The sequence below is a fragment of the Lupinus angustifolius genome, unplaced genomic scaffold, assembly GCF_001865875.1.
Source record: "Lupinus angustifolius cultivar Tanjil unplaced genomic scaffold, LupAngTanjil_v1.0 Scaffold_2_330, whole genome shotgun sequence".
NCBI classification, from domain to species: domain Eukaryota; kingdom Viridiplantae; phylum Streptophyta; class Magnoliopsida; order Fabales; family Fabaceae; genus Lupinus; species Lupinus angustifolius.
Genome location: NW_017716737.1, coordinates 19,931 through 36,229, shown reverse-complemented (window position 1 = coordinate 36,229; position 16,299 = coordinate 19,931). Strand labels below are relative to the sequence as shown.

At 39.8% G+C, this 16,299-nt stretch overlaps 1 protein-coding gene and 1 long non-coding RNA gene across 2 annotated transcripts; both read left to right on the top strand.

Moving 5' to 3' along the window:
• The first annotated feature begins 799 nt into the window (after positions 1 to 799).
• On the top strand, positions 800 to 16,093 carry LOC109337228. Its single transcript, XR_002106420.1, has 3 exons — positions 800 to 810; positions 4,393 to 4,396; positions 15,890 to 16,093. It is a non-coding gene; the product is annotated as an uncharacterized LOC109337228 (long non-coding RNA).
• LOC109337227 (LOB domain-containing protein 38-like) lies at positions 10,372 to 11,682 on the top strand. Its single transcript, XM_019574151.1, has 2 exons — positions 10,372 to 10,755; positions 10,850 to 11,682. Exons 1-2 carry the CDS (start codon positions 10,572 to 10,574, stop codon positions 11,353 to 11,355), a joined length of 690 nt encoding a protein of 229 aa, XP_019429696.1. The 5' UTR covers positions 10,372 to 10,571; the 3' UTR covers positions 11,356 to 11,682.
• Positions 16,094 to 16,299: the final 206 nt, after the last annotated feature.

Here is a 16,299-nt window from a genome sequence, read left to right as displayed (position 1 = left end):
GGAACATAACGAAAATGAGAGTATTAATCTTTCAACAAATTGACACTGCTGTCAGGACGATTTGTTGAGAGAAGAAAACTCCCAACTAAAATAAACACTGAATAACGCTTTTAACAACCTAAAACTTGAACCAGATAATGACCATTGAGTAGTTCATATACAAGGTCGTTGAAGACATGAACAATGGACTTTGATATAAGTTGTCTCAACCATGGGATATCCATAAGTTAGGCCAATCCAGAAAAGGCCAGAATTGTATGTATTGTGGCATTACATGCTAGACGTAATTAGGATTAATTAAAATTTGAAGATGTTCCTCCCTAGATAAATTTGCATCATTTTTAGCTCACCTCGGGCATATGGCCTTATCAAGCCATATCGTGTTTTCCCGCCGAAGGCAGGCCAGACCCATTACTAGTATCATAAATACATCTGACACATCATTAATGTCTCTGGTCTATCATTAATGCATCTTTGGCCACTCATTCAATGTGTCGCTCACTCGTCTTTAATGCGAGCTGACATTCCACCTGCCATGCCACCTGCACATTCCACCTGCCCCCCAACAGTTCAACAATTACAGATCTGGAAGGTGAACAACGACAATCCGAAAAATCTCCATTGTATCCACCATGTACTAACAAATGGCCAGATACCATATTAGCAACCCCAAACTCTATAAATAAAAGATCTTACACAGGGAGTATAACTATATTTCATTCTCTCATTTATTGCTTGCACTTATTGTTATTGCTCTACTTCTCTCTTATTTACTCTCATTCTCTCTCTAAGACTTTTACTAACTTGATCGTCGGAGAACATTTTCAGGTACCTCCCCCGGTGGGTCCAGACGATATTCCGACGAAGACTTCTGATCATCTCCATTCTATCGGACATCCGTTACTGAAGATTCCCTTTCAAATACTAAAGAACATTGGTGTCGTTTGTGGGAAACCTACAACATGGTGACCACCCGTAACCAAGCTCAACCATTCAGCCAAGCAGAACCACTCACCACAAACATTCCCCCAAACCACAACACTCCTTCCATTCAATCTCCAACGTTAGTACAACCATCTCAACAAGCAACCCAAAGTCATCTCCTCAACCCCACCCTAGAAGCACCTACTACCCAACAACTACAAATGATCCAAACTAAAGACTAGATCATCCAACAGTCGGCCTAGCTATTAGCTGAGCTTTGCCAGCACAGACCTGAGCCTAGTAATATGCCCTCGCGGCTAGTTGCTAATGAGAACTTCGCAGAATCCCGTGGAAGCTTCCAGGCTTATAGCCCCTGAAACACAAAAATCACCCAGATAACTCATCCATGTGACTATAGTTCCTCACGAGCAAGACACCCCTTCACCAAATCAATCATGTCCTCACCACTCCCTAAACATCTAACCCGCCCAAGCAACATCGACTAGTATGATGGACCACTGATCCATAAGACCATAAAGACGCCTTTGAGGTCTCTATGCTTTACCATGGGGCAATTGATCCTATCACGTGTCGAGCCTTTCCTGTCACTCTGAAACGCTCTGCCCTATAGTGGTTTACATGGCTGGCACCAAATAGTATTGATCAGTGGACAACTCTTGCTAACGGGTTCAACATTCGGTTCACAGCAAGCAAAGAACAACCCTGATCTTCATATACCTTGTCCGGTATACGGCAGGAACTGCATGAGCCTCTCTGGGTTTATATCGACAGGTTCAACATGGAGGCCATGAAAGTATACACCCTTAGCCCAGAAGTGGCAGTGCATATCCTGGTCACAAGACTACATGATGGCCTCTTCAAGCATGAATTGGCCAAATAGTCAGACCTCACCATGGAAGATCTTCGGTTCAAGGCCAAAAAGTTTATTAATCTAGAAGAAACCCATCCCACCCATCAACCATCTGAACATAGAGAATAGCAACCCCCTCACGATAAGCCAAATGACCAAAAATACATGACCATCCTTGAGATGACCCACCACGACCACCAAAAAAACCAAAATACACTTCACACACTCCCATTAATGCCAGTCGCACCAGGATTCTGCAAGAAGTTATGGCCACTCATCTAGTCCAGCTCCCTGAGCCCAACCTAGGGAGAAAGCTAGGGACCCAGGACCGCTACAAGTACTGTGATTTCCACACCTTTTTTGGGAATGTCACATAATAGTGTACCCAACTGCGGGACACCATTGAAGACCCGATTCAAGCTAACAATCTACAACACTTCATTGCTCGGGCTTGGAAAAGGCGTTCCCCACCTCCATGTCGATCCAGTCCTTCTAGGAGACATCCCCCCCCCCAAAAACACTCAACAGGAATGTCCTCCAAATAAGGACCGAGGAAACAAGTACCTCCCCAATAATCGACGATAGTGGAGTCTAGTGGACATTAACACAATATGATGCCGATTCACCATAGGGGAAACCTCCAGGGCGGCTCAGAAAAGATACGTTCGGGAGGTCATGCAGGCAATTGTCCAGAACCCTCGCCAAAATCATGAGAATAGGGTGGCACCTATCCCCGAAGAAAAAGCAGTAGGGTGTGCACCTGGTAGAATTGGACGCTAGAGCGGACGAGGGAAGGTTCTGAACACCAACAAACGCCTTTTTGCTTGGTCGGCCACAGACATACCATGGATCGACCCCTCTGTCAGTTGCCACCGACTAACCACCAGCCAGGGGGGAAAACTAGTGGCCCAAAAGAAAAGGAAGATGGGCATAGAGAGAACAGTCGACGTTACTCGAAAAATTTCTGAACTTCTAGAAGCCAGGTTTATCCAAGAGATTGCTTACACCACCTAGTTATCCAACATAGTATTGGTCAAGAAACCATCAGGGAAATGGCGGATGTGTGTGAATTATACGGATATGAACAAAGTATTCCCGAATGACCCATATCTTCTCCCAAACAATGACCACCTCATGGACAACTCCTCTCGGTATCAATTTTTATCATTCATAGACACTTATTTTGGGTACAATAAGATACACATGTATGTCCAGATTAAGACAAGACTGCTTTCATCACACCCAAGGCGCCCTATTGCTACACGGTCATGCCTTATGGGCTAAAAAACGTCGGGGCCATATACCAGAAAATGATGAATACTATGTTTGGGGATCAGATCGGGATGCACATGGAGGTCTACATGGACGACATGTTGGCCATGAGTCTACAGACAGAAGACCATGTCACCATCCTGGACGCCATTTTTAGTCGATTGCGTAAGTTTAATATGCGCCTCAGTTTGGAGAAGTGTACTTTTAGGGTGGAAGCTAGCAAGTTCTTGAGATTTCTGCTAACAAGTTGGGGAATCGAGGCAAACCCAACAAAGTGTTAGGCAACTATAGACATGTGCAGTCCACGCTCGGTTAAAGAGGTCCAATAGTTGAATGGGCAGTTGGTGGCACTTTCTAGATTGCTCCATGTGTCCGCCAAGCATTCCATCCCACTCTTTCAACTCCTCAAAAAGAGCAAAACTTTTAACTTGTCAGATGCCTATGAAGAGGCCTCCCAAACCTTCAAACAATACTTGGCTACTCATTTAGTGCTTTCTAAGCCTGAACCTATTGAGACACTTTATGTCTACCTGGTACTAATGGATCGGACCGTGGCAACCGCTCTAGTCAGGGAAAATGATGAAGGTCAACATTCAGTATTCTTCACAAGCAAAGACTTGCAGGTTCCGAAGCTCAAGTTCCAGAAATTGGAAAGCATCACCAATGCCCTCTTGGTGGAAACGAGATGGCTACGGTAGTATTTTCAGTCCCATCGTATAGTGGTCAGAACCAAACAGCCAATCCGACCAATCTTGCACAAGCCAGAGCTAGCCGGACAAATGATCTCCTGGTCTATTGAGCTCTCATAATTTGATATATGGTATGAGCCCAAGACAGTTATCAAGAGCCAAGTCTTGTCTGATTTTGTTGTTGAGTTGACTGTGCAACCCAATAATAATGGGCAGATATGGACAATCTATGTCGACGAATCTTCCAATCCTCGGGGCAGTGGAGCTGATATCTTGTTGGATAATGGCTAAGGCTTGACCATTGAACATTTGTTGACCTTCACTTTTCCTACATTGAACAACCAAGTCGAGTATGAAGCATGCATCGCTGGTTTGCAGTTGGCTAGAGAGGTTAAGCAGAAAAGGTGTCCATATGCACTAATTCCAAGCTTGTCGTATCACAGATAACGAGTGCCTACCAAACAAAGGATATGTTATTGGGAAAGTATCTAGCCAAGGTTAAAGAGCTGATGGCCAAATTTGAAACAACCTCCATCCAATATGTCCCAAGGAAGCAGAATATTCGAGCGGATATCCTATCCAAACTGGCTAGTACGAAGAGCCCGGGCAACAACAGGTTGGTGGTTTCAGGAACAGTTTTGTTACCCAATGTCATGGTGGTTGAACAGATACAGATCCTAGATAAGTGGGTTGGCCCCATCATCAGGTACTTACTCAATGGTGACCTCCCCACCGACTAGAAAGAAAGACAGAGGTTCTTAAGGCATAGTTCATGGTTCACAATAGTACAAGGATGTTTGTGTCGTCAGGGCTTCTTTGTTCCCATGCTTAAACGCCTCGACCTCGATAGGGCATGATACATCCTCTAGGAGATTCACGAAGGTAGTTGTGGCCACCATCTCGGTGCAGCATCTCTGGCCAAGAAAGTGCTCCGAGGAGGGTATTATTGGCCAGCCATGGAAAATGACACCTTCGATCTAACCAAGAAATGCATACCTTGCCAGTTGTTTGCTAACCTTCATAAGGCCCCGCCTGAAGAGTTGACAATCACTATGACCCCATGGTCGTTCTGTAGATGAGGTATGGACATCTTGGGCCCATTCCCGCCCGCAGCTGGATAACTAAAGTTCCTAATAGTGGCAATAGATTACTTTACTAAATGGATTGAAGTTAAGGCTCTATCCACTATCACTTTAGCCAACATCCAAAGGTTCACCTGGAGAAACATTATGACACGGTTCGGAGTACCGGTCGCAATTGTCACAGATAATTGAACTCAATTTTCAGTCCGAAAATTCGGGGACTTGTTGTCAAGTCTTATATCAAGCAACATTTCACTTCGGTCGAACATCCTCAGGCCAATGGTCAGGTAGAAGCGGCTAATAAGGTCCTCCTGCGAGGGATAAAGAGAAGGATAGAAAAGGCCAAAGGAGCATGGCTAGAACAACTACATCACGTCCTTTGGGCATATCCACAACTCCTCACTCTACTAGCGGGGAATCACCCTTCAACCTCACCTATGGGACCGAAGATATGATCCCATGGAGATCGGCGAGCCCACCTAGTGGACATTGCAATTTGATGAAGCTACCAACTCGGCTATCTTGAGACACAATCTGGACTGGATAGAAGAGAAAAGGGATCAGGCTCGGATCAGAGAAACTGCCATGAAAAGAAGAACCGCTGATAAGTATAACTCAATTGTGGTACTTAGAGACTTTGAAACCATCAATTTCGTGCTTATAAGGGCAAACATCGGCAGGATCAAAGGCAAGCTAACACCTAATTAGGAAGGATCCTACCGAGTAACAGATAAGGTCGGTAAAGGGGCCTACGAACTTGAAGACTTGGATGGAAGGGAAATCCCCCACACTTGGAATGCAATGAACCTACGTCAGTGTTTTGCTTAAAAAATGTAAATTCTATGTACTAGTCCGTTTAGTGATTAGACAAATGATGTAAGCAAATGCAATTTATATGTTAATGTGGTATTATTTTGATGTTTTTGATAGGCCTTAGACATGCGACCGATCATATACCCCTCAAAGGCGTGGGCCAGTCCCCCTTTGACGCGGTCCAATCCAAAAATCCAAGCGAAGACCAAGTCCTCTTGGTCGCCAATCATACACCCCCTCAAAGCCGTGGGCTAGTCCCCCTTTAATGGCGGTCTAATCCAAAAACCCAAGTGACGACCAAGTCTCCTTGGTCACCAATCATACACCCCCTCAAAGGTGTGGGCTAGTCCCCTTTTGAACACAGTCCAATCCAAAAACCCAAGCGAGGACCAAGTCCCCTTGGTCGCCAATCCTACACCCCCTGAAAGACATGGGCCATTCCTCCTTTGACGGAGGTCCAATCCAAAAACCCAAGTGAGGACCAAGTTCTCTTGGTCGTCAATCATACACCCCCTCAAAGGTGTGGGTCAGTCCCCTTTGACGGTGGTCTAATCCAAAAACCCAAGCGAGGACCAAGTCTCCTTGTTTGCCAATCATACACCCCCTCAAAAGCTTGGGCTAGTCCTTCTTTGACGGAAATCGAATCCAAAAACTCAAGCGAGGACCAAGCCCTTTTGGTGCCAATTATACACCCTCTCAAAGTCGTGGGCCAGTCCCCCTTTGATGGTAGTCTAATCCAAAAAATCAAACAACGAATCCGAACAATCGTCACTTGGAGTCCATTCTCGTTTTTTGATTAAAAAGAACACGGACATAGCTCACTTTTCCAAAATTCGACTGAGGAGGATCGGTCATTCATCAATTAAAGATTACCCTCTTCTTCCTCGACCACCATCTTACCCTCAGGAGTAACCTAGGCATTGATTCTTGTCCACGGCCAATCCGCCTCCGGAAGAACCAGACGAACCTGAGCAAATGCGTTATCCAACCCTACGTTAGCCATCGTGAGAGCTTCATGCTCCAGATTCAGGTAAGACGCCTTCAATTGAGCCAACCCATCAGTCAACCGAGTAATATCGGCCCTAATAGTCTCCTCTTGCTCCTCCAACAACCTCAAACTTAGCCCCAAGATGATGATTCTCTTCCTCTGACCGACCCAAATGGTCACCAAGAGCACCCAACTCCCTTTGAGCAGCCCCCATGTCCACTTGGGCCAGTAAGGCCACCTCCCAGGCCTCCTTAAGTTGGAGCAACATCGCCAATAGTTGCTCGTCGGCTGTCAGGTTCTACTCTTCCTAGATCCTCAAGGCTTCAGCATATTTCTTTTCCAGCTCGTGCAGATCAACTGAATGTTGCTCGAGCAAGGGCTTCCTCTCCGACCCGAGTAGACAATACTCCCTCGCCTTCAAAATACTTGGCCATAGAAGCTGTCAGAACCCCATCTTCACAGACCTTCCTCAAAAACTCCACCTCGTCAAAACTAGACCCTTCCCCGATCATAGCATGAAAATAAATAAGAAAGGACGAGAGATTACCGAATGTTAAGACGAAGGTCTGGACGAAAGAGAAACTCACTTGTTCAGGTGCAAGAGACGACGCAAGCTCGGCAAGAAGAAGATTTCGAGAGGAAAGGATAGTGAAGTAAATGGGGAAGATCCCCTATTTATAGAGGAGGGCCTGGACCCAAACCTCCTTGAAGCCCAACCCTAGAGACACATTTATCAGTCCAAAATTACTCGAGAGCAATCCAATAGTGGCCCAAAAACCAAGACAGGGGATCTGAAACGAGCAGACGCGTTGGCTAGATACTCGAAGCCTCCAAATGAAACGCCAAGCGTCTCCCACATGTCTGACAAGAGCAGATAGCCATCATCACCTACCCTACACCTAGATGCTACCTAAACCCATTAGATCGGAACACCCTAAGTCTACCAGTCCGACCCACTTTTGACCGACCTGATAGATTGGGGGAAGTTGTTCCTCCCCGGATAAATCTAGGTCGTTTCAAACTTGCCTTGGGCATGTGGACTTATCAAGCCATATATTGTTTGCTCGTCTAAGGCGGGTCGGACTCACTTCTAGTACAATAAATGCTTCTGACACATCATTAATGCCTCTAGCCTATCACTAATGCATCTCTGACCCCTCCATCACTACACCGCTGACTCGTCTTTAATGCGAATTGACCTTCCACCTGCCACGCCGCCTGCACATTCCACCTGCCCCCCAACAGTTCAACAATTACAAATCTGGAAGGTGAACAAGGACAATCCGACAAATCTCCATTGTATCCACCATGTACTAACAAATGGCCAGACACCATATTAGCAACCCCAAACTCTATAAATAAAAGATCTCACACAGGGAGTATAACTATTTTTCATTCCCTCATTTATTGCTTGCACTTATTGTTATTGCTCTAACTTCTCTCTTATTTACTCTCATTCTCTCTCTAAGACTCTTATTGACTTGATCGTCAGAGAACCTTTTCAGGTACCTCCCCTGGCAGATTTAGAGATCATCTCCATTATATCGGACATCTGATATCGATCATTCCCTTTCAAATACTAAAGAACATAAAATTATGATAAAGATTGACTTATCTTTTATATTATTGGAATATCTATCAAATAATTTCAATATAAACCCTAAATAACATATGAATCTCCAACTAGAGTCTAATGAAGATCAAAGGAAGATTATTAACAAAGAAAGAGCCGTTCTAACTCTCGCTATATATAAATATATGATCTCATGTGCATACTTTAGGGTACTAATGAGGATTGTCCGGTAACACATCTTAGGGTTCAATGTTTAATAAGAGAGAATATGAGTATTTTTCTAGGCAAATATTTTGTTTAGGAGAGGATGAGAAAATGCACTTCTATATTTAATAAAAATGAATATTCTTACTTATAAAAGAGAGTTGATTTCAATTAAAAAAAGTGTAATATTCATGCACCATTAGTATAAATGTTTATACATAGTTAGTACATTATTTATTATTCATTTGTTTAAGATAATTTAGTTTGTATATCAATAATTTAAATATTTTTATATTGTGTGCACATCATCAAACATTAATGGATTTAATATTAATTAAATATAATTCAAGTAAATGATCAGTATAAAAATTATATTATAGGTGCACATCACCCATTAAACTTAGTATTTAATTATTACAATTTTCATTAATTAGGTGGAAGTTTCATTGAGAAATATAAAATTAAATTTCAATGAAGTTTTTATTAAGTTCTCATAATTTTTTTTACCAGAAGCCAAGAAGTAAGATATGGAGATTTCAAAAGTATATATTGCGTGTGATTTCATTGAGAAATATAATTTTTTTTTATTGAGTTATCATCTTTTTCCAGAAGCCAAGAAGAAAGATATGGAGATTTCAAAAGTATATATTGTGTGTGATCCACATAGACATATCCTATTAGGCATAAGCAAAACTCAATTTCTTCCTTGTTATGTATTTTGCATTAGATAAAAATTGTTAATTATGATAACTACTTTTGTAGTAACAAATAATTGGTGAGATTAGATTAATAATGATTAATTGATAACTAAAAAGTAAATATAGAAAACACAAAATCTTATAAAATAGCTATATTATTTAAATCTATTGATCTATGTGTTGTCTTAAAGACAAATAATAGGGAACTGATAGAGTAAATCTCACAATAATTTAAAAGTATGCATAGCGAGAGCTTTATTACTTTAAGATTAATTTGCCAATACAGTCTTGTTCAAGAAAATAAAAACAAATATGTTAGTATGGAAAAACATCATTTATGATAATACATTATGATTTTCATAGAAACAACACTTAAAGTAGATTGGGGATGTCCATAAAAAATAATGAATTGGAATGAATTTTCATATTTAAACTAAATTCACTTTATAAGAATTTTTGAAAAAAATTAAAATATGGATATCGGTACTTCTTATCCTTATTGGGTTTTGGTTTTGTTTTTAATAGAATCATTTTGAAATCTAAATGCAAATTAATTGATTGTGTTACCAAAATTTCTTATACTAATTGGTTAAAAAGAGAAAGCCGTTAGATAATTGAGTAAGTATAATTAATAAATGGCAACTTTTAAACCTACATAGAACACGATTGATAATATAATCACATTCTTATCCTATTATCCAAAATAGTATTGTAAAAAAATTATGGGGTGGAGTAGTTTACTAAATCCTAATATTATTAGCCAAAGATAGGAAGAGAATTTCCAATTTCCAATAAAAAAGAAAAGGAATCTAAAAAGATTAGAGCAGAAGAAAAGAATTGAAAACGAAAGGCACTTATCTGAAGCAAAATAAATATAAAAAGAAACCAACGGTGGAGAAACATCCTTGCGCGGAAACACGGAGCCGCTTGCACCAAAGACCTTGGAATCTCACCCTCCCACACAGACACAAAAGGGTCACTAGTCCCAACAAACACACAATTCCGCTTCTTCACATCTCTCCCCCTCTTTCTAGTGTGAATATATTTGTTATCTCAAAAAATATTATTGAATGTGATATTTGTTATTATTAATTAAAAATATATTTAAAATAAAATTTTAATTATTAAATATACTTTGAATAATTACAAATAAATTTTCTCCTTTCTAATTCCGACACTAACCTCACCTAACCCAACCATGGTTAACTATAACCCATCCTCCTCTACCTTCCCCCATTTATTTATATCCCACCACCACGTCTCTTTTTCACCCTCTCTCATTCTCTTTCTATTTGTCCAAACTCCTCATTATTCCTTGTGGGCAAAGAATAACAAACCCACCTCACTCTCTTTCCCATATCCTCTTATATTGTATGAGTTTCATGTTATATTAATTTGAGTTATCCAAAACAATATTGATTTGAGTTTTCAACTTCTTTTTTTACCATAAGAGAGGCATGAGTTGCAACGGTTGCCGAGTTCTAAGGAAGGGTTGCAGTGAGTCATGTATTTTACGCCCTTGTTTGCAATGGATCGAAACCCCTGAGGCACAAGGCCACGCTACCGTTTTCGTAGCTAAATTTTTCGGTCGTGCTGGTCTCATGTCTTTCATTTCCAACGTTTCTGAAACCCAAAGACCTGGTAAATAAACCGTCGCTAATTGATTCATATTTTAAAAGAAAAAGAATATAGGTGATTTGAAAACTGAAACTTTTTCATGTGATTTTTTGTTCAGCTCTGTTTAGGTCACTGTTGTTTGAAGCGTGTGGTAGAACTGTGAACCCTGTTAACGGTGCCGTGGGGCTTTTGTGGAACGGGAACTGGCACGTGTGCCAGGCGGCGGTGGAGACGGTGCTACGCGGCGGAACGCTGACGCCTATGGCAGAGGTTATTCGCATGGACGCGCATGCTCCGGCGATGGATGAAGCTTCTGAATCGGAAGTTACCTGTACGGACATTTCGAGGATCCGAGATCCAAACCTGAATTACCGGTTCATGAGCTCTCGATCCAATTGCGGCGGCGGCGGTGGAAAACGGAAGAGACCGGAGGCTGCGGCAGCTGATCTTGATCTCCGACTTACGCCGATTTTCATGCAGAAGGTTTCGGATTACTGGTCCCGGCTGGAAAACCGCCGACAGGGCTCGCCGTCGATGACGTCGGAGGAATCCGTTACGACGGTGGCTTGCTTGGAAAGTGGTACTCACGGTGGAGATCGGAAAGTTCTCAACCTTTTCATTTGAGAACTTTTTCTATGTCTGATGTGATTCATGTTGAATCAAATTATTGTAGTGTCATACATGGTGTAAGGTCCTTGTTTGGTTACCCGTTTTGTATTTTCCTGTTTTGTTAATTTCGGGATAAGATTTTCCCGGAATTGGAATCTGGCGAGTTTGTGTAATATACCGGCACAGGATTTCTCTCTGTTTGGAGAGAAAGATGAGGGTTCGTCGGTTATCTTTTCCCCTTTTATGTTTTCACTATTGCTTCTACCAAATGTGAAACATGGAATCACTCTTGGCACCGTGGGAGATGAATGTTAAATAAAATTAATAGATAAATGTTTCTTATCATGTTTGTCATTGGTGACTACTCATAACAAGGATAATCTCTATTAACTTTATTTTAACATAAGTGTTGTTTAATTATATATATAAAAGCATAAAATTTTCATCATATATAAAAAAGATAAAAATGTTATACAATATTATTTTCTCCTTATTTTTAGTAGTATTTATCTTTTCATTAGGAAATAGAATCTTTACTTGAACATTCAGTACTGATTTTCTCTTGTGCATGGAAAGCTTAAAAAGATTGTGAAATTAGTTGAAATTATTAGTTACTAGTTTCAAAGCAAACTATGAGAATATTACATTAGTTGAGTGATAAGGTAAGACAAAATAAGACTATAAGTGAATATATTAGAGATATAAGTGAAGTATCTCTATTAGAGAAAATAATAGTATTATGTTGTAGGTAGTTTGATCAAATATGTTGTAGGTAGTTTGATCATGTGTAAATTATAATCTTATGGCATATCAAATAAATATTAGTTCAATTTTTAAAGTTAGAGTGAGTAAACGAAAATTATATGTGAAGTAAAGATGAAATATTTAGATCTTAATATTTTGTTAGTGAAAAGGACTCAAATAAAATTTTGAGATATTATTTAATTCATATATTTCATCGAGTTGTACTTTGGTAGTTGTAATTGGAAAGTTGTAAATTTGAGATATTGCTATCGTAACTTGCAACAATTATAAATGACACGATATAATATTTATTAGCTGAGTCACGACCAGATTGCTCTCTTTAAAACGTTTCGTGACATTGCAAAAAATGTGCAAGCAAACTATCAACCACGTCGTCCCTAAGATAAAACTGTTCAGATCTTTGTTATCAAATTCTTACTGCACTGTAAGAACTGATCTCAAATACACCCACCACAATATGGCTACCAATACCAATTTTTGAATTTCTCATAATATGGCTACCTATGTCAATTCTTTTCTCAAAATACTGACTACCAGTGACAGTTCTCGAAATGCCTAGAATATGTCTATTTGTGCCAATTATTTTTCCTCAATACTGACTACTAGTGTCAGTTCTCGAAATGCCCACAATATGACAACATGTGTCAATTCTTTTCCTCAATATTGAATGTTTTTAGATTTCACACCTAAAACCAAGTTCCAACAATCCCTCACTTGAAATTAAAAAATGATTTTCCAGATTAGTTTTTGTGTAGTCTCAATAAGATTGTAAATAAACAAAGGTGTCATGTGACTTGAACTTTTACATAGTGAGTAAGATCCAGATTTTACTAGAGCGGTCGTAGACTTGAACTCTATCTCTAGCATCAAACCAGACACGACCTTTTCAAAGGTGTATTATGTAAAGTCTGTGCGTTAAAGGTCATGCACGTCTATCCCAATATAGTGAACGCTCTAGAAATTTATGCCCCAAAATTTCATAAGAAGCGGCCCACACTTCCATATTCACATAGGTGAGTTTATCAAGAGTGCACCTATAGCCTAGGTACTCCACTTAAATTGGAGTAAAGATCTCATTAAGAGTTTTAATTCATCCGTACATATGTTGCAGGAATCATGCTTCTCATAACTTTATAGCATGTTCATTCTCATATCGCTTCATAACTTGTTATTGCCCATTGAAACTATTTCTTGGGATCTTTAGTCATTTAGGTCGAGTTATCATCATGAGTGATCATCGCTCTAAGGGAAATAGTCTCATACTCTTAGAAGTATTATGGACTTTCTCTCTAGCTAGTCCTTTCGTCAAAGGATATGCTAAGTTATTCTCAATGCATCCATGATCCACTCTAACAGCTCATGTAGAGAGTAACTTTCTAATGGTGTTGTACTTATGACAAATTTATCATTTCTTTATTGTTATTGTTGGGGATGTTTGAAATATGTTATTATATGAAGTCCCACATTTCCTAGAATTAGAACAGAGTATAATATCAATGTTATATATTGGACTCAAGTCCCTCCTTATTATAATGTGCACCAGATATAAGCATCAAATAGAAACATCATATGGGCAGGTGGGCCCATGGGTGTAATAGGGTTTGTAATCCTTATTCTCTAATAATATCTTGGTAGTCGTTCAACGCTCCCGGGGATGTCGGCACAAGTGGCTGAACCCCGTTACCAAATTTTCTTGTTTCTTATATTATATTTACTCTTATGTCCTTTATTTGATTGCTTGTGGCCAATGTTGCGCAACGAACGCTTCCGCTGCACCAACAATTGGTATCAGAACCAATTGGTAGATGGATCTTAACCCAAACGTCATATAATAGCTAAAGAGAGGATGAATGAGTGATGGCTAGACAAGGTGCGTCAAAGGTAATGACAAAGATAGAGTAGATGAGTTGAAGGAGAAGGAAACATGGCAGAACTGCAGTGTGGGCGATGTATGTGTTGATCCAGAAACCCATAAGTTCATGTATTGCGTTAGTATCAAGGTGGAGATAGAGACAGAGGTGTTGAGTTAGATGCTGACAATATCTCTCTAGATGTTGAGAGAATGTTCTCGTTGGAGATGAGAAAGAGAATATCGTAATGGCATGTGTGAGACGTCATAGTGAAAGATATTAATTGTTAGCAGATCCACAAAAGCACAAGGGCGATGGCTGACTTTAATGTAGGGTGCGACATGGGCATTGCAAGTTGTAACACGATCATTGGTAGAGATGTAGAGGTGTGACATGGGCATTAGCTTGGATGCAAGGATGTGACACATATATTAGTTAGCATTGACGCAAGGTGTGTGTTGTGGGTATACTCCTTATGGTGGAGTATGATAGTTCTTATGAACTAGGATTGTCGGAGTAGACAATGGTGGTAGCGGTTGAGGCTTTCCAAGGAAGCTCCAAGGTTCAGTTTGACTGAGTATTGAAGAGGACGATTGTTGGTGAAATTTTGTGTAGAAGTTCCAATATATCGAAAGACTTCCTAGTAATAGGTGGCTAGGCAGCATGTTCCATTTGATGGAGGTACAGAAAGCTGTACTATAAGTTTGGAGAGCTAGGCTCTTGATAACATCGTCAAGGATACTCAGAAGGTCTATGTTGTAGGGGACCAATTAAAGAGAATTAGAAATTGAACAAGGTGAGTCATATATTCGCTAAGGTGGAGATTCTTGTGTAGATTTCCTAATGAGCGAGTTATTAGTCTATTTCAATCAAGGTGGAGATTGTTAGGGATGTTTGAAATATGTTATTATATGAAGTCCAACATTGCCTAGAATTAGAATATAGTAGAATATCAATGTTATATATTGGACTCTAGTCCCTTGTTATAATATGCACCAAATATAAGCACCAAATAGAAACACCCCATGGGCAGGTGGGCCCATGGGTGTGCTATGGTTTGTAATCTTTATTCTCTAATTATATCTTGGTAGCCGCTCAGCGCTCCCGGGGACGTAGGCACAAGTGATTGAACCCCGTTAACAAATTCTTTTGTTTCTTCTCTTCTATTTACTCTTATGTCCTTCATTTGATTGCTTGTGGCCAACGCTGCGCAACGATCGCTTCCACTGCACCAACCGTTATAAAAGTAGTTCTCAATTTTTGTAATAGTTGTGATACTATTACAATGGATCAACACAACTGGTATCAATTTTCCCATAGGAGAATCTCTGCAAGCAAACTTCTCAGTTAACTTGCTTCTTCATTAGTTATTATTAATGCTATCATCTCAACTTCCATAGTGGATTGAGCTAACATAGTCTATTTCTTTTTAGACTCTAGATAGTCCATCTCATCATTTATGCCTTCTCACCACAAATCAACATCCAAAGAAGTCAAATCTTCTTGGAGAGTTGATGGATTATCCTCCAATATATAAACCACACAATCAAGTCTATACTCTCTAATAATTATTGCTCTCTTACTTCTTCTAGGTTCTATTTCAAACCTTTCATTTTTATCATTATCTCTAATCACACGTATGCGACTAATTAATGTGCCCCCATCATTCCTCAATTTAAAAAGAAATTTCTCTTCATTGAAGTCAATATTGTTAGACTCAATGATCATTTTTGCGTTAAGGTCATAAAACTTGTACGTATTGTTGTATATACCAAACCCAATGAATACATATTCATAGGCTCTCCGAGTTTAACTCTCTAGGGGCATATCATCAGAAATCATTTCATGGACAATTCTATGTATCTCATTGGACTGAGACTCTACTGATTTATTATCAGTCATATGATGCTTGAGGTAATGTATTTAAAATGTAGGTGGTATTTAAGCTTAGTGGTAGCGACTCAATGGAATCAATGACTATAAGTCCCTGAGGTCTTAGGTTCGAGTCGCGAAGGCTCCCTTTAGGGGGAATAAAATACTGCAGGGGGTATTTAAGCTTAATAGATGACACGCTCAGTAAATTCATGGACCTTAGGGTCACATATCAGGGTTGGGGTGTTATACATATGATATCTAACTTCTTACATAAAGTCAAAATTTGATTATGTGTCTTGTTAATCGGTATTCTACATTTTACGAATATCATACTTACACTATATTTGGTTCTATAGAAAATAAAAAATGAGATGAAGAGATGTCATTTCCACTATTTGTTTTCAACACTAAATAGGTGCGAAAAATATGTATGAGTCCATGAAAAAACTTTTTCTCCCTAGTTTGTGAA